The 13,411-nt window shown below is 37.5% G+C and overlaps 2 protein-coding genes across 2 annotated transcripts in view; one reads left to right on the top strand and one right to left on the bottom strand.

Annotated features, from left to right (window-relative positions):
- Positions 1-2,405: 2,405 nt before the first annotated feature.
- FER (FER tyrosine kinase) overlaps positions 2,406-13,411 on the top strand; it is a 513,195-nt gene continuing 502,189 nt past the window's right edge. The window contains exon 1 of the mRNA XM_079143515.1: positions 2,406-2,545. The gene's annotated coding sequence lies outside the window, so the exon portion shown is untranslated. The remainder of the gene's footprint in view (positions 2,546-13,411) is intronic.
- LOC306664463 (T-complex protein 1 subunit alpha-like) lies at positions 6,481-8,052 on the bottom strand. Its single transcript, XM_079145358.1, is given in 3 exon segments — positions 6,481-7,572; positions 7,574-7,579; positions 7,583-8,052. Coding segments are annotated over 3 exon segments (1,374 nt in total). The 5' UTR covers positions 7,943-8,052; the 3' UTR covers positions 6,481-6,564.

The following is a 13,411-nucleotide window of genomic DNA, read 5'->3' as shown; positions in this document are numbered from 1 at the left end:
GAGCCTCCACTCCTGCCACTCTTGTGCACAGTGGAGACCCAGCACCGTTCTCTCAGCCACAGCCAGATGCTACTGAGCTCGGGCATCTGCCCCAAAGTCCCCAAACCTTCCAGTCCTCTGGATTCTTCGTGTCCGTCAGCCACTGATTCAGGCTAATTTAGGCTAAAAATATGCAAAACAAATTTATTGTTAGGTTATTGGATAGCCCACAGAGCTGGAAGGACAATTCAAAAAACAGACAAGAACCAACAGGGTCTCACTATGATACAAATCACTCTACACACCCTCCGTTGCTGCCACTGGACACTCTCTTCCACCCAGCAAGACCCTGTTCCTGGACACTGTTCCTTGTCTCCTGAACCTCACCTCACATAGGAACATCCTGTTGGTCAAAACTGGGTCACATTACCCTACCTGCACCCCGCCCCTGCATGTCCTAGCTGCCAGGGAGGGAAGTTACTGATCTTCAGGTTCAATCTTGAGAGGCAAGGCTGCCTCTTTGTCAAAATATCATTTTTATAGGAACTTTAACTAGTATGTTTTTGGTAGAAATTAGAACTAGAATTAAAAGTATATGTGATTTGCATGGAGTTGATTAAACTGAACATATCATGATAGATTGCTAAAGTTACCCTAGTTGTTCTAAAATCAACTATAAAAATCAATATTGATAAAAATCAATATTGATAAAAATCAATATAAAATCTCAAAATCCTTTACAGATTTTTTCCTATCAGACGACCCACAATTGGAGGTTAATAATGCTACAGCTGTGAATTGTATGATTATAAAATTATATGAAAAATTATATTTAAAAAGTAAAGTGAAAGTATTAACATTTTACAAGGACATTACAAGGATACTGTGCTGTCTTGTAATCTAATTGTTATTTAAACGTTTGATGTGTATTTATTTATTCTCTCAAAGTGATTGTAAACTCTTTAGGGCATATAGAAGACTGCAACTCGTATTATTTTCTTAGTCCCTACAGACCTATACTGTTCTGTGAATAGCAACCAGTTAATGAACAAACGGCTAGCTGGTTGACTAAATGAATATATACATGCACTATGCATTGCTTTTCCTGTAGCACGTTTATTCTATAGTTACTTTTTTGCTCGTTATCACAATGAGAACATATTGGCATAAGGAGTGTGTGGCTTTAGGACACAGGGGTTCCCTAAGGTTGGGATTCCATCTTGTTCAACTACACCAAATATAGCGTTCTCTTGTTTCAGACAGATTCGTATTTCATGAATTCCTGCTTAGTCATGAGCGATAAAATAAATTCACATTCGAGGAGGGTGGCAAAAGCAGCCTCTGAAGATAAGTGATTGAGATTTAAGTCCAAGAGCCTGCAAAAATAAGCCCTGTGACCTTGGGCACATTGCTCCCCTCTCTGAGAATTAGCTCTCCCATTTGACCTGGGGTTATGGTATCTATTCCTCAAAGAGTCATCCTGAGAACTAAATGACTGCACCCAACAATGTCATGGCTCTGCAGACACTCCGAGAATGCTAATCATTGTCACTCCTGCTTCTGGGTGGTGCTGGTAGGAATGTCGCACTGCTGAGCTCATAGGCTCCATCTCTGGTGACCCAGTTAACTTTGCCATGAACTGTTGGCCACACACCTTGTCCTGTCCTCAATGCAGGGTAAACAAAGAAACCACAGTGGGGTGGAGATTTTGGTGAGAAACATAAAACTGTAAATCTGGCATTAGTTTAAATTTTAAGATAGAGGAATAAAGGTGTTTCTAGGACATTTTATATATCACAGAGATAGGAAAGCAAGGGACATGGGGCACTCTTCTGTATGATTAAAATGTTACATTCTTAAACATTTAAACATTTTAAAAATCTATCCTTGGTAACATAATTGAACTACTCATGCTATTTTGTGTTTCAGTCAGCATGGGATGGGTTTTTGTTTTGTTACTTAAGAGGTCTACCATCAACTCAAAACATCACCAGTTTTACTTCTTAAAACTTATTGTTCTCTCACAGATGCTCAGACATATTTAGACTGACCCACTATCAGTAGCAACAAAATCCTATTACAGACCTACATATCATACACTCTCCCCCCACATACATGGGGATCAGTTAAATAATTTACGATGCATTAATGCTGTGGATCATTGCATTGTTCACAGTGAATTGCCACTCAGCAGTCATTTCCACCCTTTTTAAGTTTGTGCCACAAGAAGAAACTCTCTTGCAGCTAGGGTTCTGGATTTACTTCCACCAATGAGAAATGTGTGATTTGGAAACTGGAAATAAACAGAGGCCTCCTTCTTCATAAAGAGCTGCCAGCTCATTAGTGTTTGCAGCCTTACTCAGCATTCCTATATCTACTTATCAGCTTCCTCATAACCTAGCAGCAGTTACCCAGATGCAGCAGAGTGTCTGGTTACCAGCTTCAGAACTGAGGTAGTCGTAGGGCTCAAGCTGTGGAAGTAGCAGCAGTTTGCTGCAGATCATTGTGGTGCACCCTTGAAATCAATCTCCAGGAGCGAATTTCTATCTTCTTGTCGAACAATTTTGTAAGTACCTAATTTCCTGCTTAAATCCCTTTCTATCTGAAATACCTAAGTGGTTTCTGTTATTTGCACCAGCTCCTAATAGATACTAATGCTATGTGGTTGTCAAGACGAATTAAAATTTATATGGGTTAGGAAACAATATTCAATTTGATAGCATTAGAGTCAAAATAAAAGTAGAGAATGAACTGAATTTCTATGTTTTCAAAATAAAGGGTGTGTTTAATTATACATACGTACAGATATATGCTTGTTTATATATAGAAAAATCTAAGAAGAAAAAAATTCAAGAAGATTAAATAAGAAAATGAAATCAGTAATTGCTCTGGGAAAACAAAAATGGGGTCTAAGATGGAAGAGAGATTTACATTTCATTCATATACACCTTGAACTATTGATTATTTCTGCCATGCTCATGAAATATATTTTTTCAATTAAAAGTGTTTGTTTTTTGTTCTTAACTGGGAATTGAACCCAAAGGCACTTTACCACTGAACCACATCCTCAGTCCTTTTTATTTTTTATTTCGAGATAGGGTCTCACTAAGTTACTTAGGCCCTTACTAAGTTGCTGAGGCTTGCCTTGGATTTGGAATACTTCTGCCTCAGCCTCCAGAGTCACTGGGATTATAGGCATGTGCTACTGCACCTGGCAAAAAAAGAAAAGAAAAGAAAAGAAAATTTAAATTATAAAAAGGTGGCAAATTTACATAATGATACAAAAACATAAGAAAAAATTCCATTAAGCCATCAACATAGTATCATTTATCATTTTATATATTCCCTTTAAATTTTTGTTGATTTTTCCCCAAGATATTTATACTTTATGACCTTTTATTTTAGATTTACATATAAGTAACATTTAGAAAGTACTTACCATGTTCCAAGAATAGTGATCAGAAATTCCTTTAAGGTATATTTCATTGAAACTAAGATGTTATTGATTTCTAAAAAAATATTTTTAATTGTCAATGTGTCAATGGACCTTTATTTTTTATTTACTTATATGTGGTACTGAGAATCCAACCCAATGTCTCACACACGCTAGGCAAGCACCCCACCACTGAGAGCCACAAGCCCATCCCAGATGTTATTGATTTTAAGATTTAACAATAACATATATATCACTAAGAAAGCACTTTAAAAAAAAAAAAAAAAAACAACACTAACTGCAATATCACACAAACAACACATGGTGCTTCCCTTTCCCCAATTGAACCACATGATTCTGGAAGTCAGGTGACTTCTATCTAAAGTTAACAGGTGAACTGGGGATGTAGCTCAGGGATAGAACACTTGCCTAGCATGCACAGGGCCCTCCATTCAACCCCAGCTCCAATAAATAAAGTCAGTAAGAAATTTTGGAATAATTGGTGTCTGACACCTTAATGATGGTTCTACACAAAGCTTGAATTGGTCAGATCAGTCTCTCATTACTTTGAAGTTTCACTATTCCAAGGAATTTCACAGTTTCAGCGTTGGCTGATGTATGATAGGTTCATATCTCAGTCACAAAATGAAGCACAGCTTCCTCTTTGAGGAGGCTTTGCATGAATATGTGGAATTGTAGTCTTTCAATTTGCTTTATCAAATATGAAATTTAAGCACCCCCACCCTATTTCCGTTATGTCCCTATATAACATTTGTTTCCATGCAGAATCATAATGGAATTTTAAGGTGTTTTATTTTATTTTATTTCATATTTTTTAGTTGTAGATGGATACAATACTTTTATTTTATGTATTTGTTTGTTTATTTTTATGTGGTGCTGAGGATTGAGCCCAGTGCCCCATGCATACCAAGCAAGCGCACTCTACCACTGAGCTACAACCCCAGTCCCCTAAGGCATTTTAAATGGCAATTCTATTAAAATTGTGTAGTGCCACAGTGTACATAATTCATTCAATGTGAAACTATATAAACAGCGATGGCCAAGTTCATGAGCATCAGTGGCAGCAGTTCTGTGCTATATGGCACCATTAGTCATACTGCATGGCCTAATATCAGAAATGTTAAAGGTAAAAAAACAACTCTCCATAGAATATTATGAAGTATGGTATTATTCATTTGATTCACAAATGATCTTTAAGTCCATTCTATTATTCCTCAGATAATAAACCTGACAAATAAAGAGATTATCAAGATACACAGTCGCTAGGTGCAGGTTGTTTTAAATGTAGTCAACGTGGTACTAGTGACCGCAATGTTATCCCTTAAACTCTATTGTTGCCTGCTTGTTCTAAGACTTGACTTTTTTAACTAGAGAATATTCATAATTATGGCAGCTTAATTCCATCAAAAGAACAAACCAGGAACTAAACATTACCAAATATTAGATTAGATTGCTTCCAACTTTTCTATCGTAAATTATACAGCAATTAGCATATCAATGCATATGGTTTTTCACAATCAAAATGGAATATACACTTTTAATAATAATACTTGCTGGGCACAGTGGAACACATCTATCAAGACAGCGACTGGCAGGAGAATGGCAAGTTCAAGATCAGCCTCAGCAACTTAACAAGGCCCTCAGCAATGTAGCAAGACCCGGTATCAACATAAAAAATAAAAAGAGGGCTGGGGATGTGGCTCAGTGGTTAAGCACCCCTGGGTTAAATTCCCAGTCCAATGACAATAATAATAATAATAATAATGATAATGCTCATTCTACAAAATTTATAATATGCAGAAATTATAAGCATGCACATAATAAGGTTGCTATAATCTCATCACCTACAGTCATTAGCAACATGTTGGTGAGCTTTTGAATTTTTCACACACCTTTTCACATTGTTTAGATTATAATGGAAATACCTTTCAATATATTGTTTATTCACTTAGCATATTGACTTACTAGAACACATTACCATGAACTTTGTAGTTTAAAACAACAGAAATTTATTTTCTCAATGTTCTGGAGGCTACAAGTCTGAACTCAAGGTATGGGAGGACCACTGTGCTACCTCTGCAGGATGTGGTAGGTGGACAAGATCTGTTCTCTGGCTCTTTGAGTTTCTGATGATTTGTCAATGTCCTTAGCTTATAGCCACATCACTCTAATCTCTGCCTCCATCTTCATATTTGCTTCTCTGTGCACCTGTATTTTGTGCGTGCGTGTGTGTGTGTGTGTGTGTGTTGCTGGAAACTGAACCCAGAGCCTCCTGCATGATAGGCAAGTGCTCTACCACTGGGGCACATTCTCAGTCCCTCTTCTATGTCTTATAAGAACACTTGTCATTGGATTTAGGGCCCCCGCTGGTAGGCCAAGATGATCTCATCTCAAGATTTTTAATTTAATTGTACCTGAAAAGACCCTTTGTCTAAATAAGGTCACGTTTACAAATTCTGGGAATCAGGACACAGACACACTTTTTTTTGGAGTCACATTCAAGGTACTACAAGTATCACAAACATTTTCTCATATTCTTAAAAACTATTCACAGAAATTTTAATAACTGCATAATATTCTAGCATATTTACCCAACATTCTAGTATGTTTATCCAATCACTATTTTTTTAGATACTAAAAATTTTCTGCTATCAACAATATCTTAAATCACCATACTTGATTTTGTAGATCAGATTCCCACAACAGAATATATTGATTCAGGATGTTTGAACAAATTGGATCTCTTCATTTTTTTTCTTTTTTTCTTTTTCTTGTTTTTTTTTTTTTTTTTGTACCAGAAATTGAACCCAGGGATGCTTAATCACTAAGCCACAACACTGGTTGTTTTTTTCAGTTTTTCTTTGGAGCCAGTGTCTCACTAAGTTGCTTAGGGCCTTGCTAAGTTGCTGAGTCTGGCTTTGAACTTAGGATCCGAGTCTGGCTTTGAACTTAGGATCCTCCTGCCTCAGCCTTCCAAGTCACCGGGATTATAGGGGAGTGCCATGACATCTGGCACTTTTGCAGCTCTTTTTTTTTTTTTTTGACACTGATAGCATGCTGTACTTTAATATATAATACTCGAAATACAGGACATTGCATCTAACATTGTTATAAATAAAAGTGAAATCAGATCAGTCATCAAGGGCTCCAGAGTGAACAGCATCTTCATAACCTCCATGTTTATCATCTTTACTTTCTGGATGTAATTTAATAAGGTCATCAATCCGAAGAATGGTAATAGCAGCTTCTGTTGCAAATTTCAGGCTCTTCACTTTAACTATGGTTGGTTCAAACACCCCTGCTTGCTTGTTGTCTCGAGGTTTACCATTGATCAAATCAAGACCAATCCATTTTAGGTTTTTACGTTCTGGATTAACTTGAGCCTCATTATGAAAAGCTCTTAACTTTGCAACCAGATCTGTGGAGTCTTGGGCAGCATTAACTGCCAGTGTATTAGGAATAACAAGAAGAGATCTAGCAAACTCTGCAATAGCAAGCTGTTCCCGAGAGCCCACGCTGGTGGCATAGTTTTCAAGGTATATGGAAAGGGCTGCTTCTACAGCACTCCCTCCAGGAACCACAGACTTCGACTCCAAAACTCTCTTCACCACACAAAGAGCATCATGTAAAGAGCGCTCCATTTCATCACACATGAAATCATTTGCCCCACGTAAAATAATTGATGCAGATGTACGTGCCTTAGTATTTTTGATTAAGATTAGTTCATCATCACAGATTCTCTCCTGTACCACTTCTTCTGCTTGTCCCAACATTGTAGCTTCAAAAGTTTCTTCACCTTCCAAATTGGCCAGGGTTGACAGAATAGTTGCTCCAGAAGCTTTAGCAATGCGCTTAAGATCCCTTTTCAAAACTCTTCTAACTGCCATGGCGCCAGCCTCCACAAAGTACTTCAGACACATATCATCAATTCCACCAGTGGTTAGAACAACGTTGGCACCAGTTGCCAGGATCTTCTGAATTCTCTCCTTGGTGATATCTGATTCTCTCTGCCTAATTTGGTCCAATTTTTCAGGGTCTGTAATAATCACCTGTACACCAAGCTTCATTTTTGTTTTTTGTAGGCTGAAGTCAAGGCAAGCAATTTTTGCATTAACTATTCTCTTGGGCATGCTTGCAAGCAAGTCGCTAGCCACTAATAACTGATGTGGGTTGAATTTTCTGTTTGACTAATTCATCTGCATTTTTTAGAAGTTCTGCTGCAATAATAACCACTGAGGTAGTTCCATCGCCAACTTCTTTGTCCTGCAGATCAGCCAGCTCACAAAGAACTTTAGCAGCAGGATGCTCTACCTCCAATAACTTCAGGATGGTAGCACCATCATTTGTAATGGTTACATCACCAATATCATCCACCAACATTTTATCTAAGCCAACCGGACCAAGAGAACTCTTAACGATATTGGCAATCGAAGCCGCAACCATAACGTTCTGGGAGCGGATGGCCTCCCCGGTGCTGCGGTCCCCAAACACGGACAAAGGCCCCTCCATCTTCACCACAGGGTTTGCGTCGAATTTCCCTCACACCGCGGGCAACCGGTATCTCAATCCCTAGGCCTGGCGGCAGCCACAACACCAACGGCGGGGGCGGCGGCGTGGAGAGAACCGAGCGGCGCCGCGGGGACTGCTGGGTAACACCGCCCCACCCGCTTCCTAACTGCCCCAGCTCGGCCGCAAGGCATGGCGGGAAAGGGAGCACTTTTGCAGCTCTTGATAGATACTACCAAATTGCTTAGTTTGTTTTAAGGACTTTAAAATATTTACACAGTAAAAATTGTTTTTTTTAAATTTAGTGGGGAAAGCCAAAGTGACTACGATGAAATGGTGGAAGGGAGGATTGCTTCGGGAATGGAAAAAGGTAGGGGAATAGAGAGAAAATACTTTAGGAGGAAGGCCTACTGATCCTGAACTTATTCAAATGGAAAATGAAGTTTTGACCATTATGAATCAGGAGTACACAAAATACTCTGTAAGAAAAATAGGCAACTCTGCCCATTTTCTGGGAGAATGTGACTATCAGATCATAGATATTATTATATGTGTTGACCAGGTCATCAAGCCTCAAGACAGTGTGTCAGAGACAGAAAAAAGAGGGTTGCAAGCTAACTGCTACATTAACAAAAAGGAAAGCTTGAAGTATCAACCTATACCTGTCATCGTGGCCGATGGAGATAAGGCATATAACCAGTAACGGTTAGTTCATTGATGACTGATCAAAACATGGTGTTGCTATAATATTCTAAAATTACAAACATAAGTAGAGACAATAATTGCCAGTTATGAATATAAATCTGCTTGATCCCTTTGGTACCTCCACACCTTCTCTTCAAATGCTAGGCACACTCCAATTAAGGGGAACTAATCCACATTAGTCAGTAATCTACAGTATAAAGAACATCAACATTTTTCATATTGCTTTTTAAAAAGATATACTGGCACACACCTATGATCCCAACTACTCAGGAGGTTGAGGCAGGAAGACGGCAAGTTTCAGGTTGTACTGAGCAACTTAGCAAGACCCTGTCTCAAAATAAAAAGGGCTAGAAATGCAGCTCATCTGGAGTATGTGCCAGGCCCTGGGTTCAATCTCTAGTACCAATAACAACAACAACAACAAAGTGTAGAGAGATGGCAGATGAGGGTGTGTAACTCCGTGGAGGCTCTGTGTTGTGTGCATCCCACTCCCCTAAATGAGGCTACACATTGGTTTCAGTTCAAAGTAGAACTGGAAGAATTCTGACATCTTGGTGAGTATTTTATTATTTGTGTCTTAAGAAGACTGATGATTCAACCGATGTGGGTTTTCGTGTTTATAGAGGACTGTCATCCTCTAGATTCACTTAGTTAATTTGAGATCTACCAGAGAGGCAGTGCTGTGTAGAAAAAGGAAACAGGAATTCAGACTGATCTGGATTCAAACATTAGCTCTGGCTGCCTTGTCCTTTGTCACACTGGGCAATAAAACCCACCTTTGAGATTAAATCTCTTCTGTAAAATGAAGATTGTAAAGTTTATCTTAGACAATCGTTATGAAGATTAGAGGTAATGCATGTAAAAATATTGCACAGCGGAATTAGCTTATACAAGAGGCTATTCTGACAAAGGATTAGGCAGTGGAGTGGACAACTCAGAACCATATTCATTTCTCAGATGCCATTAAGCTCAGTACTGGTGCTGGTGCTGCCTTAATGCTGACGTTTATTTTTCATTGCTGATGCCAAAGAGCAACAAAACTTCTAAAGAAGTTTCTGTAGAATATATATTCCTACCCCCCCCCCCACCCCATTATAAAAGGAAAACTTCCTGGAGTGAGTCACTGTCATGGAGTCTTCACTTAGGGTAGATCTATACTTGTGCACATCAAAAGAAAGATAAATTATTCACAGCACATTGAAGAATGTTGATGTTGATGCTGTAGCTTTTTTTTTTTTTTTTCTTTGTTCTTTTCGGTAATGGGGATTGATTGAACTCAGGTGTGCTTTACTGCTGAGTTACATCCTACTCTTTTTAATTTTTATTTTGAGTCGGGGTCTTGCTAAACTTCTGAGGCTGGCCTCAAACTTGTGATCCTCCTGCCTCAGCCTCCCCAGCTGCTGGGATTACAGGTGTGTACCACCACGCTTGGCTTTAAACAGTTTTTTTGGGGAGTGAACTAAAAAAAATCCTTGGCAAGAAGGGACTCCTAAGATCTGCAACCCAACCAACTCTTCAAGTAAGAGACAACTTTTTCAGCAGCTGAGGGGTCATGTACCCCTTAAGGAACTTGTACTTCAGCAACTGGGAGGTCATGTACTTCTTAAGGAACTGCAAGGACAGCAGATCAAAATATAGGAGTTTGCTACCCTGGAGTTATAAGCTCTTGATGAATGGATAAGTTATCTTGGGTACATTTGTTCCTTATACAACCCAGAACCTAACACGGTGTGGCTAGAACATAGTTGATGCTCAGTAAATGGTTATTGAGTGAAATACCCTTCCCACTGTGCAGCAATGTTGCTGTTTGGGAAGTTCTTCACATATAGAATCTCAACTAGTTATTTTAAAGTATTTGTATTTCTGTTCTAGTCTCCTAGCATTTTCCACATATGATATTGATTCATTAGCTAGAAACGGGAAGCATATTAAACTTATCATTAACCTTTTGCTTTGCAATGTAATTAACTAGGATTTATGAGATGCTAAAGGCTGCAATCTCTGGGAAAGGGAGCATACATGTATAAATAGGGGTATTTTTGTTTTACTGAGTTTGGAATAACATAGTCATTTGTTTTCACTGAGACATTATATACCTGCTATGTTTTTATTTTAAAGTGGCTAATGATCTTCTAAGTAAATTAGAAACATTATTCTAGTCTAATCTTGGACTAGAGATCTAAGTTTTAATATTTTTTTTCACCAAAATTGAGAATCAGATCAGGTCAAGTCAATGGAAAACATTACAAAGGATGAATTCACTTTTCATCTCCATTTGTTATGATACTTATATTATTGTGTCACTATTGTAATTCAAAATTCTGGTGTCAATGAAGTAATATTTTAGATGACCCAAATGAATCTTAAAGGAAATTTTATATTAAACTAGACCTCATAACTATTTGCACTATGTTTTATAATACTCTGCAAGCAAACTTTTATCAACTAACTGACTTTTTTGCCATAAGATGCAATTATTTTTAGGTTTTCTTCTCCTTTAGGAAGAGATCTTTTCCTTTAAATTTTTTTTTTCCTTTAAATTTAATACACTACTTTCGAAAGAAATACTTATAGTAAGTAAACAGATTACAGAGTGTCAAATTTCTCATTTATTTGGGAAAATGTCTCATTGACTTGCCAAAGGAAATATGAAAGATTCTCAGTCTTGGCAAACGTCCCTGTAAACTTAAAAGTAGTTCACATTTTCTATCTTGCCAAGAACATGACATTCAAATTCACCCTGAACTATCTTTTACCTTATAGTTCTTAGGCTCCTAAATCTTAAAAAAAAAAAAAAAAAAAAAAAAAAAAAAAGTGCTTTGCTTTATCATGCCATCTGTTTACAGTGACTAAAATGAGCAAGCTGAGGTCTCCTTCAAAGTATCACTTTCTCTCAGTCTTACTATGGTAAATTACTTTTTAAATCTTTCTAATACGATTTCCAAAGTTTAGACCAGAAATATGAGGTACCTATACTTAAGCTTCCATGGCTTCCTATTTAATTCAATTCTCAAATAGGAGCTTTACTCTATAATTATTATCACTGTTATTACTATTATAAGTCTGCCATCAGTACCACTTGCATTCTGCTGATCCCCTTTCCTTGTTGTTAGCTAGATGTAGGCGATCTTTTATTGTAGTCTTCACAGCACTTTCCCATATTTACTTTTCCCTGTTATCTGGATAACACTGCATTGCATGATTTAAAAATTGTCATTAAACTATTATTATTGTGACTTTTTATGGAAAATAAATTTGTAAGATTTTTTAAGAACATAAAATATGAATTGAAGGAAATAAAAAATGTGCAATAAGAAGAAAGAAATATGAAAAGAAAGAATCAAGATTTAGATAGCTGAACTGCATTTTCATCTTTAGGAATTTTTGTAACTTTCTCAGAGACCTTCCATAGTCAGAGGTAGGCTGATCTAGGTTTGTCTTGTCTTTGCTCATCCAAGATAGGGAAGAAAATGGCTCCTAGTTCCCAGTTCTCTTACCTGCTCACCATGAATTTGGGCGTTAGTTTTCATTTTACATTTCGACTACTATCCTCAGAGAATTTCTCTGTTTCCTGTGATAGCAATGATTTCTCTTTTGAGAGTTGAAATCCAAGGTTAAAGCTGATTATTCCCACAACCTTCTTGTAAGTGTTTTGTTAAATGGCACCTGTCTGTGCTTAAATATTAGGTAGGAGAGCTATTAGGAAGAAAAGCCAGGAGGATAGCAGACATAAATATCTTTTTTCCTCTATTGCTGGGACAAGGTGACCTGGAAGACAGTCACTGTATTAATGTTAATGAGGATAAACAAACCCTGCAGAAAGACTGAAATAGGGCCCAAATCACAATGTTTAGTTCGCAACATACCAAGCTCTGTGGGCAGAATGCAGAGATGAATATACTCTGTCCCCAAGAAGCTCATTGTCTAGTTTTTTTTTTCACCCCCTACAAGGATGAGAAGCTCCTGTAAAACTGGGACATCACTATTGAAAAAATATAGAGGAACTCCTCAGAGAGGGCCAGTTGAACATTTCTCAGGATGAGAAAAGTCAGACTTCAGGTGGCACAGAGTTTGTGGAAAAAATGGAACACTTTTTGCAATTGATACTATTCATCCCCAACCTTTTATTACCAGACTCATCAAATCCTGGTATCCCACTGCCATCTTTATTTCCTTGCTACTTTATTCCATAATCTCTTGATCATATGACCAAATAACACCTCTGAAACTACATCCTGATCATTTAACTGAATCTGCATTCTAAAAGAACATAATTCCTTGAGTATTAATTTAATGGTAGAGTGTATGCAGAACTGTAAGAAGATTATAGCATGAGCTTTGGAATCAGGCAGACCTGGATTAAAGTGCTGATTCTACTATTTACTAGATAGCTCTGTGACCTTGAGAAAGCATCTTTAAAGCCTCACCTGTGGAATAGGGATAATAGAATCTGTCTCAAAAAATCATCATCTGGAATAAGTAAGCTATGTAAAACACCTAGCTCAGAGCAAGGCACATAGTTTTTGCACAATAACTTCATGATTATAATTTTTATAAAACTTTCACATTCTTTATTTCTCCTGAATTTCAGTAACACATGAAAAGTATCACAGTCTCATACTTAGAAAAAAAAAATACTTTGTTTTTTCAAGACAAATCCTTAAATAATCATTAATGTCCAATCCTGAGACTTCTACTCCTTATTCTATAAGAAACTATTATTTCTTTTTGCCCAAAGGGTTGAAGGGAAGAACCCTGAAAGAGTAT

This window comes from Sciurus vulgaris (genome assembly GCF_902686455.1).
Source record: "Sciurus vulgaris genome assembly, chromosome: 6".
Taxonomy (NCBI): Eukaryota; Metazoa; Chordata; class Mammalia; order Rodentia; family Sciuridae; genus Sciurus; species Sciurus vulgaris.
The sequence above is the reverse complement of the archived record's forward strand: the minus strand, read 5'-3'. Positions and strand labels throughout refer to the sequence as shown.